The sequence below is a fragment of the Mercenaria mercenaria genome, chromosome 5 (assembly GCF_021730395.1).
Source record: "Mercenaria mercenaria strain notata chromosome 5, MADL_Memer_1, whole genome shotgun sequence".
In the NCBI taxonomy this organism is placed as follows: Eukaryota; Metazoa; Mollusca; class Bivalvia; order Venerida; family Veneridae; genus Mercenaria; species Mercenaria mercenaria.
Window position 1 is genome coordinate 33,280,972 of NC_069365.1, and position 17,477 is coordinate 33,298,448.

The 17,477-nt window shown below is 34.6% G+C and overlaps 1 protein-coding gene across 1 annotated transcript; it reads right to left on the minus strand.

Annotated features, from left to right (window-relative positions):
- Positions 1 to 397: 397 nt before the first annotated feature.
- LOC123556823 (uncharacterized protein DDB_G0290685-like) lies at positions 398 to 16,464 on the minus strand. Its single transcript, XM_053543133.1, has 7 exons — positions 16,316 to 16,464; positions 7,948 to 8,029; positions 6,883 to 7,614; positions 6,247 to 6,442; positions 5,860 to 5,931; positions 4,327 to 4,413; positions 398 to 2,700 (listed from the first exon to the last, which is right to left on the minus strand). The coding sequence occupies exons 1-7, from the start codon at positions 16,368 to 16,370 to the stop codon at positions 712 to 714; spliced, it is 3,213 nt and encodes a 1,070-aa protein (XP_053399108.1). The 5' UTR covers positions 16,371 to 16,464; the 3' UTR covers positions 398 to 711.
- Between the last annotated feature and the right edge of the window lie 1,013 nt (positions 16,465 to 17,477).

Below are 17,477 nucleotides of genomic sequence, written 5' to 3' on the forward strand. Positions count from 1 at the left end.
GGGGGTCATTATTCTATGGGGGTCGAAATACTTCATTACACCGGCCCTCCTAAGTATATATGAGATTTTATATCAATTTAAAGCTATGAGAAGAACTTTACATTAAAATCTAAATTGTAGAAAATTTTCTATTCGGGAAAATATTATCAAAATTGACAAAAACTTGCTTGAAGTCCAACAGTTTTAAATCAGTCGTGCAAAAGCCGTATTTTTTATTTGCCGAAATTGCTACATAAGTCATAATGTTTCTATGAGTCAAGATTTAATCAAATTCTACCTTTTAGATTTGTGTTATATTTCAGAAGGGTAGAACTGACTTTACGCCCAGTAAGCAAAAAAAAAATCATATAAAGAAAAATGTCCGTAGACATATAACAATTAATAATCTAATAAAAGCAACTGTTTATAAAGGTTTAATTACATATAATATTTAATAAATTTAAGTTTGAATACGTTTCTGTTTATATAAAACAAAACAAAAAGAATGGAAAATAGTGTGATATATGAATCACTCATCGAGCATTTCACTGATTTTACAAAAACAACATCCACATTTACAGTCTGTAACAATAACAATCCTCTCAATAATCAATATAGAAATATATCTAACATTACAATATATAAATTTAGTCAGACGCATATACTTTAAAATAAACTAAACATATCATAATACAGCATTTGCCATCAGAATGTCAAAAAGGGTCATCTTCACTAATTTTGGCTTCTCCATGTCCAGCCTGTCCCATTCTTTACCGCGTACTGATCCTTTCTTCCTTGTGCAACACCTTTGCTAAGCAAGGGTCCATCCTTATGTAGACACATTGCTGGCCAAACAATAAAGTCTAGATATTTACCACGCCTCGTATACTCTTTGAATAGTTCTTTATCAAACAAATACCCCGCTTCAGCATTTGTCGGTGTTTCTTCCTTCATTTTTTCATTTGAAACAATAGTGTTTTCATTCTGCTGTTGGTTTAAATAATCGCTAGGAGACTCTCCTGGTCTGCCGTTGTCTTTGTTGGGATCAGTATGGACCGTATCATTCTCCAAATGCGAAAGCACCCTTTCTCCCACGTGTAAATTGTCGCCAGAACCTTCGTCCGCCGATCCACGACTTGAATCTTGATTACCATTTATCAGTCCTTCCTGTGGCTCTTCTTCAGCTTTGGGTACACTTCCCGTTCCGTTATCTTTTTGTACCCCGTCATCTGTCATATTACCAGAGCAGGTAGCTCCATCGCCATCAAATCCTGTGTCATCTTGGTTTTTAGACTGCTGCTGAGGTTGTAGTTCAGAAGCATCTTTATTTTCAATGACTATACTATCAGCTCGATTGTTCATGATATCATCGGAGCCCGGTACATGATCATTATTTTGATTTTTCTCTTGCTGTAATGGCTGTGGTAAACTGTCCGGGATATCTTCATTAGTGATACTATGGTTTGTACTGTCACTTTCATCTTTTAGGTGCGGGTCTTTTACGTGTTGATTTTGGGTCTCTGGTTGCGGTTCATCGATCGCTTGATTTTCTTCTGTATTAGCACGTATTAACACTTTCTCTTGCTGGTCTTCTTCTTGAGTATAGTTATAATCACCTTGTTCTGTGTTGTTGTTGCTAGCGGTTTCGTTATGATCTTCGTCTTGTTGTGTGTTGTTACGACTTGAGGTTTCAGTATGATCTCGATCTTGTTCAGTATTTTCATGGCTTACGGTTTCGTTGTCACCTTCACCTTGTTCCATGTTTGTATAACTTGCGGTTTCGTTCTGATCTGCACCTTGTTTCGTAGTGTTATCACTAGCGGTTTCACTATGATCTTCATCTTGTTCATTGTTGGTTTCTCTATAATCTGTGTTAGTATGACTTGCGCTTTCGTACTGATCTCCGCTTTGTTCCGTGATAGTAAGAGTTTCGATTTCGTTCTGATCTCCACCGCCTTTCGTGTTGGTATGACTTTCGGTTTCATTCTGATCTCCGCCATGTTCCATGTTGGTATGTCTTGCGGTTTCGTTCTGATCTCTTTCCTGTTCCGTGTTGGTATGACCTGTGGTTTCGTTCTGATATCCTTCTTGTTCCGTGTTGGTATGACTTGCGCTCTCGTTCTGATCTCCGCCTTGTTCCGTGTTGGTAAGACTTGCGATTTCGTTCTGATCTCCGCCTTGTTCCGTGTTGGTATGACTTGCAGTTTCGTTCTGATCTCCACTCTGTTCCGTGTTGGTATGACTTGCAGTTTCGGAAGGATCTTCTTTTTGTTCCGTGTTAGTATGACTTGCGGTTTCGGTAGGATCTTCACCTTGTTCCATGTTGGTACGACTTGCGGTTTCGGTAGGATCTTCATCTTGTTCCGTGTTGGTATGACTTGTCGTTTCGGTAGGATATTCACTTTTTTCCGTGTTGGTGTGACTTGCGGTTTCGGTAGGATCTTCACCTTGTTCCGTTTTGGTATGACTTGCGGTTTCGATCTGACCTTCCATCATTTGGTTTGTATGAGTTTTCTCTTGTTCATGTTGCAGCTCTTTATCGTCAGCAGTCCTCTGAATGGCATCCCAGCCAGGACATACCAGAACAACGGGTGGATCGGTTGCCACCATTAGCAGACAAAGCTCGATACATTTCGTAAAGTAAAATTTTATGTCGGTTTGCGACAGAAGTGGTTTCAGGCTCTCTGCAGTGCACATTCTCAATATTGCCTCACTGAAATTCTATACAAAAAGAAAAGGTTTTTAGCAATTTTTTTACCTGTAGGCATACGAGAATAATTTGAAAGGCATCCATTTAAATGTCATCAAAAACGGATGAGTGATTTAGGTTTGATTAGGAAACACTGAAAATTAAAGGCGTTTAAAGAAAAAGAAAGGTGTGCTTGGTAATCGATAGTCAAATACTAGTATAAAGCAGTTTTCTTCATCGTAATTACGATACACTAGTTTCCCTCAAAATCTAAGAATGTTTCGGTTCTAGGTAACTGTTGTTTCTAATACAACTACTTAGAAGGTTTTACTAAGACTTTTTTACTTTTTGTACAGTAGTTCTACTTTATCAATTAATCAACAGTGATAAACATTATATAAAGCATTTATACGGAAGAGCTTAAGTACCAGGACGTAATATTTATTGTCTCGGAATTTCGAGAAATTAACTGGAAATTTCGACTTATAAACTTGAAACTTCAATTTACTTTCCTCGAAATTTGGACAGGGTAACGAAATATATCGACTTAGTATCTTGCCCTCTTATTCGTAAAATTTCAACGTCTGTCCGTTTGTCAAAGCTAATATAACACCAATGCTTGGAAGGAATTTTATTGACTTTACATCCTTAAAATGCAAGGTAGTATTCACACATCCATGGTACCCAATATGTACGTACATGGACATAACCTACAGTAACCATACATCCGTGTATGGCTACCTCAGCCTCTAGAGTTACACCAGAGTTCAAACTGAGGCTAGGATATATACATAAATGTCAATCTATAGTATGTTTCAGTGGTAGGGGCTCGAATTAGGTCGAAAACCTTCCAGACATGGTAAAAAGTGAAATACTCTAAGTTCGAATACTACTAAGTCAACTTCTGTGACCTGCAATCAAAATCCAGAGCTACTCCAGGTACCCGATCTTTGTCTCAAGGGACAATCATAACCTATGAGTAAAAGTTTGTGTAGGGTCTGTCTATATGTCATGTTTCCAGCCGTCATTTTACTAGTGTTGATGGACACCGTATAATGTTTATGCGTCAATAAAATAATCTTGAATCTTGTTAGAATAGTGATAAATTATATACATGTATATTCATTGTTTTGATGTTTAATATAGAGAGAATATTACAGGAATATTTTTGCATACTTAATTTATTAAGGAAATTGAATAAGATGATAAAATTTCGAAGCTCTGTCAAACACGTTATCAATTCTATTAAACGAGTTTAATAAATCGACGTGGAAAGATACAAATATAATATTTCTGTTCATTACATGTTTATCACATACTGAAACATCTTTTTTCTTTACCCAATATACACTAAGTCAATTCAACCAGCGTCTCCTGTATTTATTACGACGTCAACGTCAAAGCTTTAAATTAAATTACATTTGTGTTTTAGCAAACTTATGTAATGGTTTTCGTTCACTCCTATGACGTCAAACACGCAATGAACGTTGTTTACTTGTTTTATTTTCATCTGCTGATTAACGTCAACTGAGTTCCATTAACGAATCATTATCATATCTCTGTTAGCTAGAATAGTTTGATGTATTTGCGGCTTTCGTCTCTGTCATTAAAAGTAAATGTGAGATATACGCACATACACTTGACAAAGATCGATTTACCTTCTCTGTTTCAGACACCTTTTTCTGAATATTCGTCTTACGACTATCCTTAAGCCATTTCGTTGTTTGCTGGACCCCTGGAAGACTCTGCAAAGAAAAATACAACCCTGCAATCACTGCATACTCTTTCCTTCGCATGAAAACGTAATATTTCATGTCAACCACTGTATGTAAGGGATGCTTGTGGTACAATCATAAGGTCAAGTCCAAACATATAGAAGATATATATGGAATATATTACATAACTGATAAGCTATATCAATGGTAGGGCCACTCTACATTGATTATTAATTCTTCTGGATTTTTTAAAAAAAAAATAAAGGAGCAAGCGAGCGAGCGAGCAAATTTTTATTTTTTTCTCAAGGTAGGTATATTTTTTAAGGATCGAGTGGGATATTTTCAATATTTCTTAAATTTATGTTAACTATTTTGATGTCACGTTTCCAAATGATACCGCTTTGTAGCATACAAATGTCTACAAAAGTGGTATTTTTAAAGACAGTCTGTAAAAAATCTATACATTTACATATTTATAAATGTACGAATTTACAGAACTCGTCCTCAAAATCACAGGTTGCAATATATTGTCATGCTTATGGTATGTATAAATGAAGATCATATGCGAGTTTCAGTCATTTTTTTCTAACTCTTGATTTTTGCAATTACAGTGAAGGGAAATTACTGAAACTAACAAAATGAAGTCTTATGGAGTACCTTGTTACATGTACTATAAAAAAAAATACAATTTTATAAAATGCAACAGCAAATATTTGAGTCAAATCAGCACATGCACACGTTTATCTTCAGGTTGTAATACTTCATATCTTTATAATGTATTCCTTTTGGATACAAAGAAGGTAGTTTTCCAACAGTCCATTTCTCTAAAGAAAATGCCTATTTAGCTTTTACTGACTGAATATTTAGACGCAATCATCCTTTTCTAAAAATATTTTCATTAAGTTTTTTTTGTATTTTCCAAGAAACTTCTTAATAGAGATAAGTTCTTAGATGACAAGTTTATATATACAAAGCAATTATTTACGTAAAATTTTGATAACATATAACTACTTGTTCTACTGAACAATGTGTTCCACAAGACTGTGAAGGGAGTATAAAAGGATAATACTACCCTTAACAGATTCAAAATCTGGTTCTGTTATCTGTTGAGAGAATAGAAATAGCTCCAATCCCAGTAGAGGGTCATATTTTAAGAAGCTGGTTCATTTTCAGTTGAAGTATGCGCTTAAATTCCACTTAGTGGTTAGTTTGCTTTTGCTGACCAGGAGCAAAATAAAAAAAAATGTTATTGTACAAGCGAGGGGGTGAATTAAATTTTTTCTGAAATATGAATTTTTTAAGAGCTCGTTCCAGTTCCATAAAACTACTAATTAATTTGATATGTCCTAGTGAGTGATATGCAATGAGTGATATGGATTATATCTCACTGATAAAACACAGTATTTATCAGTTAGCATAAAACAAAATGTGTAATCTTGTTGATAAAACATATACGTTACAAAACTAAATAGATACCTCATCAATAAACCAGTCTGTCAATACTTGCCAAGGTTCATTCACCTTTGTCTCACAGAATCCATACGCTATCTGTATAATGAAAAAATAAAAATATATATTCTATTATAAGTTCTTTAAACTACATAAAGCTAAACATAAAAATGTGAAACAGATTTGAGCGATATCGTAGACATTTAGTTCGATGAGTTTAAGATCATCAACATTGGAAGGTCAAGCCTAAGAGATATTCGTTCATTCTGACAACTCGATTCCAGAAGTAATGGTAGTCATAATTTACAGAGAGATGCCTGTGCAACCCCACCCCCTCCCCCCACTCTCATCGCATTAAAAATATGATGGCTGGGATTTCCTTAAACCACTATAGACCAAAGTAAATCAGCATACCATTACAGTATCCAGTAAAACCACAATTGCCTGTTCCTCTGTTAAAGCGTCTTCAAGTACACTGAAAGCATTCGTCCATTCATTGTCGTACAACTCGCTGAACATCTCTGCAAGTTTTGTTGGTCGACACTGGTCACTCAAATCCACGATGTTTGGATTGTTGTCTCTAAGTTTTACTGACACTTGTTCACTCAGTCTAAAATCATATAATATCCGGTTAAATCGAGATATATTCTGACAAAGAGAGATAGAGACAGATTCTGAAATCGTATTATTTCATTTAGAAATAAAATCTCATAATTAATTAATAATATTATGTTCTCAATAAAAATACTTTTATCATCATAAATCAAATCAATACATGTTACAAAAAAATATAAATGAAAAGCCGTTGTATGCACACTCGTTTTGCATCAATCAGTAACAGAAAAAGTGTGAACATTTTATTTCTACAATACAATCCCTCTCTAAAAATTTTCTATGATTCTGAATGTAAGACACAACAACTGCATAAATATGCAAATTGTTGTTATCTTTTTCAAGTTTATATTTTGAGATGCAAACTGATCTACAACGGTACCAAAAACATAACTTTTTGCAAAGTTCGCTTCTAACAGCCTTCAAAATGGTATGTACCTTCTAAGTGCATCTAACTTTTCTTCCTCTAGAACACTCTTCTCTTCAGTTAAACCCTGTATTCTATCATGAAGCTCTGAATTTTCACATATTTCAGTCTTTAGCCTGTCTTGCAATAAACATGCATTATTTTTCAGTGACTCGATCTCCTTACTCAAAGTTTCAATTTCCACGAGTTGAATAGCGATTTCTTTATTTACTGAATCGATCTGTTGTGACTGCTGTTCAATTGTTTGCTGAAGGTTTTTGTTCAATCGTTCTTCTTTTAAGTTTTTCTCGTCTAGTTCTTTGTGTTTGTCTGCTTGTTCTTTATTCTTCTTCTCTAGTTTGCTGCTCTTGTCCCGAAGTTCTTTAATCTCTCCGTCTAGTTCTTTGTGTTTGTCTGCTTGTTTTTTATTCTTCTCCTCTAGTTCGCTGTTCTTGTCACGAAGTTCTTCGATCTCTTTATCTTGTGTTTCGTTCTTAACCTTTAAATGTTTTATCTCTTCGGCTAGTTCTTCGTTTTCAAACAAAAGTTTACTTTTTGAGTTTTCTAGGTCTTCCTTTGATTCTTTAAGTGCTATGTTTGCATCGGTTTCTGCGGTGTTTGATTCTGTTAAGCGGTTGTTTTCGTCCCATAGTTGTTGCTTCTGCGTCGTTAATTCTTTTATTTTATTGGTAAGTTTCGATATTTCTTGCTTTGAATCTTCTGTTGTTCCTTTTAAAAATAAAGGCGACCTTCCAGCAACTTTTCTAAAAAAAAAAAAAAAAAAAAGAAATATTATATTATTGCAACATTTTAAAGTGTTTTTAATCAAAGAAACAAGATGATGCCTAGTAAATATAGTGTGAAGTAATATGATAACCTGTCACTGGTTGTAGATGCAGATCGATGGTACCTGTTTTCTTTGAAACTATGCCCGGTATGAGTAATGTCATCGGAAAAGTTAATATTCTACAGGCTAAAACAACGACAACTGTAGTTTCATCATAGTACATTTTAATATTATAAAAACCTGAAACAGTATGAAATTAATTTCACATATGAATATTTTCATTATCTGTTCCAAAACATGTCATACTTACTGATATGTAAATAACTGTAGCCGCAAAATACTACTGATAAACCAATCTATGACCAATGAAGGGTAACTTATGCATCTCCTCCCTGCAAATAAAACAACGTATTGATTTCATTCAAAATACCAATTGTATTTACAGCGAATAGTTAATATAGAGTCATGCCAGTCAGCAGAAAAAGATATCTACAAACATGTTGCCCTTCCCCAGCAACTTAAAATGATTAACGTCATTACATATCTGTTATATACATTTATGCTTAAATAATAAATAATTAAAGAAAAGCTATTAGCTAATTTGCATGACTGCGTGCTTGCAATTGCTGGTCTTGACATTTTTTGTAAAACTTTTATTCATTTCGAGAAGTTATCGCTGTACGTTATCAATGTTTTTGCAGGAGATATAAGCGCTATGTATATCAGTAATACTGTTTATTGATGTTCACTTGCTTACTAGACATGCATAAAAAGAGACATATTCACGAGTGTTCGGCTTGCTATCTAAGTTGACATTCATAAACACAAAGTGTCTCAGAAGAGAAATTTACAAACCGGCTATTTCATTTAAAGTGGTCTTGCAAATCAATAAGAGACCGCTTTAGAGGTTTGTTATAACTTACATATGTGTCTTACCTTTATTTTTCACTTTAATTTTCACAATACAATAGAAAATTAAAAGTCTCATTAATAAACTACAGAACTTGGAATTACGCACATACAGTCGGAAATGTGCAAAATAAATTTCTCAAAAATAATCTTTTATTACTATTACACAAAAAATGACAATTATTATTTTGATCTTCCAAAAATGGTATAGAAAAACTTCAAAATGATATTTTCCTGTTAATAAAAAATTAGTATTATACGCCAATCGTGTTGAAAAAAATGCAAAGCAATAAATGTCCCCTATTGGAACGGGATTTGGTTATATTTGCTGCCATAGGAATCTTTTTTGAAGACTGAAACATACTTGAAGAACCTGCATATTCACCACATACCCTACATCTATAAGTCAAGTTTGTATGGTGGCATATTTCTGCCAACCACATATCCACTTATTTATGTAGACAGTTTTCACTAAAAAGATCACATACCTAGTTATTTTCTGGCAAGTGGCAAAATTGCGTGTTATCCAGGTAATTATGTTAACAGGACAAAACTGCCTGTTAGTCCCCACTTCTGCCATCCACATATTTACTTAAATAATCGGTTATTGTGAAAGTTTTCTTGATATCCAGTTAATATTCATACCCAAATTGGCGATTAACGGTTAGACTAGACTATTCGTCCCCTATACGGAATGAATGAGTGTATATCCACCTCGTCCCCAACCACCACCAATAATGGGTTTTGCAACTTATAGATATGATTTATAACATTCAGAATTTATTTATTTGGTTGGGTTTAACGTCGCACCGACACAACCATGGGTCATATGGCGACTTCCAAGCTTTGATGGTGGAGGAAGACCCCAGGTGCCCATTCGGGCGTTACTTCATCACGAGCGGGCACCTGGGTAGAACCACTGACCTTCCGTTAGCCAGCTGAATGGCTTCCTCACGCCCCAAGTGAGGTTAGAACTCACATCGACGAGGGGCAAGTGATTTTGAAGTCAGCGACCTTAACCACTCGGCCAAGGAGGCCCCTATAACATTCAGAAGGAATGATAAATTTGCATATTTATTATGCCCATTTATGTATTTCATTCATTCCGTAATGATAGGGGACGATTATGGTATATTACCAATCATAACTGACTATAACGTAAGAGAATATGTAGATGGCAGTAGTGGGCACTAACAGGCAGTTTTGTCCTGCTAAGATACTTAAGTGGATAACACGCAGTTTTGTCACTTGCAATTTAATAACTGCATAAGTGACATTTTTTCGAAAAAGTTCCAGATAAATCAGTTGATATGTAGAAATATGCCACCAGAGGTTTGATAAAAAATCATTGTACTTTGAAAATTTAGAACGGATACATCTTTTCAGACTGATGAATGGACGAACGGTCGGATAATTATGTGGCAAATAAAAAGATCTGTATTATCCTGCTTACTTTCCCAGGAATAAATCTCTTGCACAGGTATACTATTAAGAGAATCCACTATTTGTGACTGATAAGACAGACGATTAAAAAGAATAATGTACATGTTTCAAAATGTCTTTTGCGTATATGTATTTACCAAATTTCCCGAAAATCCCTTGGTTTTTTAAATTATCCAAGAAATATGTTTGGATGATCTGTTATCATAGCAATTGCACTTGTTGTCATAGCAACACAATATAATGACTTGCATAACCCCAACATTACCATCTATCTAGGTATCAAGTTTTATGGGAATATATTGTGCTTTCAAAGTTATTGCAGGGTCCTACTCTGCCACATTTTGTCATATTTTTGCTATTTGTTGTTGTAGCTACCACAAAGTTAGCACACCAACAAAAAATAGACGTAAATAAGGCAAATACTGTTGCCATCTATCCGTATACAAATTTACATGAAAAAATATCCTGTACTCTTAAAGTTACCGCAGGATCCAACATTCGGACTAACGGAAAGGCAGACACGGGAAGGCGGCGGGATGGAGGCAGGGTGCAAACTTTTAATTCCAGGGATTTAAAAGATTATACCAATCAAGGCAAGCATATTGTTTTTCTAGGAAAACGTTGTTGAGCATTTTAATATGTATCAACTACATTCTGGGGTAAATAACGACATAAGTAGACAATAATTGATATCCAATTTGAAAAAAAAAACACCAGAAAATGAACGGTTGACTTTCTGTATTAACCTGACAAGGTTAACATGATATGCCAATGTATTGAGCTTGAATGTGACAATATATGGATTAAACCTGTCTGTTTACCTTTTCAAATCTTGAAATAATGTACTTCCAATTTTCTATTGTTTTGATAATTAACATATTAGTGATTACATACTTTTTCAAGCTGTTACTAATAAAGGAAGTTAAACTTGATTATTGACATTTCTACATAGTTTATAACAAAATCATCTTTGCTCGTGTGTCTGTTTTGAACTTGAACGAGGGTTATTCTAAAATGCCCGATTGTTCCCCCACCCCAGCTTAATATGTGGGGTGAGGGCATTGTAATATGTCATAAACTCCCTAAATTGATAAGCTGGCCATTAGATTTACCTTTTTCTTTTTTCAGGAACAGAAAAAAATATTTTGATGAATTGAAATTAATCCTTTCGCAATGAGTCCAAAACTTGTGTCTGTTTCAACAACTGATTATTAAAAACAAACAACAAAAAAAAGAAACAACAACAATCATACGCTGCCGCAGGACAGCGACGTTCGACTATTCACAAGCTTTGTCACTAAAATGTTAAGATAATGAAACCATTTACATAGGTACAAAGGGGTCATAGAAAATTCTTTAGATGCTAAATGAGATAACCGATAAAAGCAAAACAAATTCAACAAGAGCGCCGCCAAGCGGGGCAATATACGCCCGAAGGGTTACATCAGAGGACGGGAGTAAAATTTAAAGAACTTGACTGTTGAAGCCCAAAGGACAGGAACAAGAAAATGAAAAAAATTCAAAAAAAATAATTTCAAAGTCCACAAAAAAATCTTACCTGGTAAACTTATGTCAAAATACATCTAAAAATTGGATGTACCATCCATGTTGTACCACAGAAAAGTGGTCTTGGTTTTTCCCTACTGCCAATAATAAAAAAGTTTCAAAATAACCTATTTATAGTAACACAAAAGAGAAGTAATTCAAAAAATATTGTAAGAGAACAAAAAGGGATCTGCCAAATAAAAACAAGAGCACTGCAATGCATAGCAATATACACAAAGCAAAGTCATATATGACCTTTCACTCCTAAGTGTGACCTTGACCTTGAAGCTAGTCATCCAAAACAAACGCTCTGCACGTCGTCTCAGTGTGATGAACATTTGTGCCAAGTTTCTTTGAAATCCTTCAAGCAGTTCAAGAGTTACAGACGGACACGAAACACACTCATATGACCTTTGACCCCTAAGTGTGACCTTGACCTTGAAATGAGACATCCAAAACATGCGCTCTGCACGTCGTCTCGGTGTGGTGAACCTTTGTGTCAAGTTTCTTTAAAAATCCTTCAAGGGGTTCAAGAGTTACAGAGCGGACACGAAATTGCTAACGGACGGACGGACGTACAGACGGACACCTTTCGGGCGTATAAAAAGGGGGCATAACTTTGTTAATACTTATTTTATTTTGTTGCGTTTAACGTCTCACCTACACAATTTTAGGTCATATGGCGGCTTTCCAGCATTGATGGTGGAGGAAGGCCCCTGGTGCCCCTGGATAGAACCACCGACCTTCCGTAAGCCCGCTGGATGGCTTCCTCACATGAAGAATTCAACGCCCCGAGTGAGGCTCGAACCCACATCGATGAGGGGCAAGTGATCTGAAGTCAGCGGCCTTAACCACTCGGCCACGGAGGCCCCTCATAACTTTGTTAAAAAGCAAAACATGCCTATATGACTTGTACACTGATAGTAAAAAGGTGTGTGAAATGGTTATTCATTCCCAAAAAGGGACACCGAAATAGAATTCTGTAACTTATGCACTGCATGTCAAATTTTCACGGTCCCAGAGTTGGTTATATACTGAGATACCAGCTTACATAAAAATAACCTAATCGGGACGCACGAGTGGGTGCAACGGCCTTACCTATTCTTCGAATAGACGAGCTAAAGATGGATAGTCAAATCTAACTGCTACAAGTTAAAAAAATAAGTTTACCATAGACTCCTACATAGCATTTAACTATTTTAACAAATGCGTCGCTGGCTGTAACTTTGAACAATAGGAATAGGGTAAGGGTGGGGGATATGTACACTTAACAAAATTCCTAATTGGTCAGTTTATATTGTATTACTATTTTGTTAATAATGCATGTATTTAAAAGAAATTTCACATACCGACATTTGAATAGGTACTGCAGCTAATTATTGATTTAATCTTGGTCGACTCATGGCCAGCGTAACCGCATTAGGCGTTTTGACCAATATTGCATATTTTGCACGTGCAGGGCAGGCGCACTAATATGCACTTGTTAGTGAACATTTTTGGCATTACTGACGAAAGTCCTACTAGAAAAACACATATCATTGTGAAATTGACACAAGAGCAACGTGCCCGGGCTGTCGGAATTTTACAACAAAACTCAAAATCGGTCACTTCAATGAATTGTCCTTGGGTTAAATTTTTGCCAAAAGAGCGCGGATGGTAGATAACCAACGACTGAAGGTTCTTGTAAACGGAAATAAGGTTAAAAATGGAAATAACCATCAAAGTAACAGCTACAAACAAATTATATCAAAATTCCTTTGAAATTGCAAAAATAATTACTCGCATGTCGTAACATTCCGACAGCTCGATCGCGTTGCTTTTGTGTCAATTTCACCATGATATGTGTTTTTCTAGTAAGACTTTCGTCAGTAATGCCAAAAGTGTAAACGAACACGTGCATGTTGGTGCACATGATCTGCACGTGCAAAATATGTAATATTAGTCAAAACGCCTAATGTCGTTACTTTGGCTGTGAGTCGCCAAAAATAAATCAATAATTAGCTGTAGCACCTATTAAAATGTTGGTATGTGAAATTTCGTATGAATACATACATTATTTACAAAATAGTAATACAATATAAACTGACCAATTAGGAATTTTGTTGAGTGTATTATCTGTTCACCGGTTGTAAAATATATATTGAATATTTTTTATGTAATTAATTATATTTTGTTTATTGAAAAGGTTTTGTTCATAAAAAAAAATAATGTAGTTAAGAGAGAACGCTCTATCGGTTTTCAAATCGCCACCCTGGTCTGTAAGTACTACGCGTAAATATTCTATTATGTGTTCAATTTTGGTAAATAACCTAGTGCATGTCTGTAAATATAACAATATGACATTCCTCCACTAAAATTAAGAAAGATAACACGACATCATTTACACATGAGAGAGGAAGAGAGTATACTACAATTAAGTACCTTACCGCATACTTCCGTAACAATTTAAACACAATACCAAACTGTTTATCCGGTATATAACAATATACTAGAAATATCACACAAGCAGGAAGGAAGTATAAATCCCGCACGATAACTCAAACGATAACATGTTAGATAATTATGTTTTTTCTTCATTAAAACGTTTCAATACAGAAAACGTTTTTGTATAACATTACAGTATGCACTTAACTTCTTCAGTTCCACGATGCATGAGAACCATAACAATCAAACGATAATATAAACATGCTGTCGTTTAAATTATCGTGCGGGGTAAGTAGACAGTAAGTTATTTTGTAAATAATATTGCTGATATAATCATATGCTGATTTCGTTCCTTCCCTGATATGCCTGATGAAGAATTATAATATACGAAGATGATCATAACATACAAATAATATAATACTGTTCACATCAATTATTTGTACACGATAATGCATATCTAAAAATAAATAAACAAACAAAATAAAATGAATGAATCAATAAATATACAAACAAGAAATATCTTTAAAAATGATGGTCGGCGAATTGTAATAAGGAAAGAAGTTTATGAATTTTTCATCTAACATTCATCTTTCATCTAACATTTTTCAAATTGCAAAACTAAACACCGCACTTTAACAATTTAAATGGTTCTCTTTTAATTTTTCGCTAAGGTTTCGTAGGGTTGCAATTTTGTTTCGTTTATCCTTAGACGAATTATTACAGCAGTAGTTTGATGAAGATATATGAAGCGGTTCATGAGAAGAGGTCATTAAATGTGTTTATATTTTTAGCTAAATTGGTCCCTATCCCCATTTGTAACAAAATAGCAGGAGACCTTACGATATTGTTACACATCGAGTTTGATAAAAATCCATTACATTTTAGTGGTTAATACGAAGAAAGGCATATCTACTTTTAGCTATAGTGGTCCCTAATAGGGCCCAAGTTCCTATATAAATAAATTTGGAAGAGGACCTTATAATGATGCTCCAGACCAAGTATGACAAAGATCCACCAAGCTGTTCATGAGACGCTGTATAAAGGCATTTCTAGTTTTAACTCTAGCAGCCCCTAAAAGGGGTTAAATGTCCCAGCTGAACAAAGTTGGCTGCGGGCCTAATATAGATGCTACAAATCAAGTTTGATTAGAATACATGAAAAAAAAAAACCAATTAAAGGATTTTTTATTTATTATTTTTATTTATTTCTAAAATAGGCCAACTGATCCCGCTTTAACAAATGCATATTCGCTATTCATGAATCTTTGGACAATGACGTCACACCTATAAAAAAAGTGAAGGTCAAGCAAAACATACAATTGTAACTATTTCAATATTTCTGTTTCATAAGCAAAGTTTGACCGTAGTTATATCACATAGATAAACTGTATGCAGCGTACCTTCATTTCAATGTAATGAGATTCAGTCATTATATAGCATATATATAATAAAACAGATTTCAACTCAGTTCAATATTTGCATACCATACTAAAGAAACATATTCATATATAATAAATCAGTTAAAAAATTTATAACAAATATATCAAAGCAAACAAGTATTCATTTTAATATGCAATCTGAATAAGTCACAATAGCGAGAAACCTTTTCATATACAGACGACAATTGTAACAAGGAAAATCTTTTTAAAGGCACTTCTCTACATAAAAGACTCTTATCACACTCTTATTCATGTGATACGCAGACCGTATTCAGCTCTTTCTTTAATTTGATATATGTTGGTATTTGAACAGGTTGTTATCATATTTATTAAACTTACTTATCATTTTGAGATATATCAATATTCTTGCTAAATATACTGAGCCAAAGTTAGATTTAAAACTGTGAACAGCGTCGTTTAGGATAAACGCTTTGTCTACATTTCACTCAGCGTAGCACAATCAACAGAGTGAAAGAAATTGACACTCTCGTCCAATCAGGCAGAGTGTTGCATAAATCTTCCATTTTGATAAATTATCCATAATGCGTTAACAAGTAGTTTGATTTGCAAACTGAAGTCACGTGGCAAAGGTAACGAAAACGAATTTAGACGGCGTCGCCGAAAAAGATAAATACTAGTACATAAATGCAATAAAAAAGCATTGTGTATAAACGTAAACGACAAGATAAGTTACCAACAGGTCTAATGCAAATGTTTTACTTCCGGATAGAGTTGGAAACGACTAACAAGTTTATGATAAGCATATGCATAATTATATTATGTATACTAGAGCAAAACATGCACTTCGTTCGTTTTTGTAGTTATCTTTGATCTTGTTATCACAGTACGTGTCGTAAAACTGATTTGCACTTTGTTAACTTTGAGCAACAAAAGTATTTCTAAATTTAATGAAACTTACAAAATGATTCCGATTTCCTGGTACCATTCAGCGGATCTTCCGCGTCAGTAGCCATTTTCGCTTCTACTTTCACTTTTTCCCGAGTGTTTGACTTTAATTTCGCCTTAAATCGAAAGAGGAAGTAAATTAAAAACTGTTTGAATCACTTACTTATTTATATCGATTAAACAGCTTGTAATTTAACATGAAATATTCATGTACATATAACAATGAATACTTTTGGCAATATTTTAATACCTTTTTTCTCCGTGACATCTTAAAGCCTGTAATTTACGTGTAATCTGCAAGGTGTCTTTCCACGAAACACGCTATTATCCAATATTTATATCTACCTGTTCATAGTTCGCTGAAAACCTTTTATCAGTAAACCGAAGGTTAAAAATTAAATGACAGTAATGTTTAAATGTATAAACCTTTTCGATCAAAGAAGTGCATTTATGCAGAAGAAATAAAAAGCGGTAGTAGCCTACGCGAAGAATAACGATGTTATATGTTTTAAACCACCCTTTCTTAACAAACGGACTCTAATTATTTTACCGTGGCTACAATAAGCTTAAATATGGCCTAAAAAATTCCTTGTTTCCGGTAACATGATAAAAAAATAAGAGTAGGTAGGTCAACATTTTTTATTATTATTTTTTTTTGGATTTTTTTAATAAGGGAGACTTTTCGGAAATTATTTTCATGTCAAAAAAAAAAAAAAAAGAATAGAAATAAGGGGGTTATGCCTGTAGAGCATCAGTAAATTGATTTCTAGCATCACTGGTCATGTTTAAAGCATAAAAAAACAGTTTTGCAACTTTTTGTTAAATTCTCCAAGGACATAAAAACATTTAGGGTCGGGCCAAAATTTTAGGGTAGGTCGGGATACCGGAAACAAACATTTTTTTACGCCTAAAGAGACTCATACTGCAGATAGAAGCACGTGCCCTACCAGTCACTGAATTTCATGCAAATAGTAAAAGCTAGCGCTCTCTTGAGTCGAGTGGTTAAGTTAGCTGACTACAAATCACTTGTCCCTCACCGCTGAAGGTTTGAACCCAGTTTTGGATGTTAAACTATGTCATGTGAGGAAGCCATCCAGCTGGTTCACATAAGGGCGGTGGTTTAATCTAGGTGGCCGCTCGTGCATGAAATAATGCCAGGAGATGCACACGGGGTC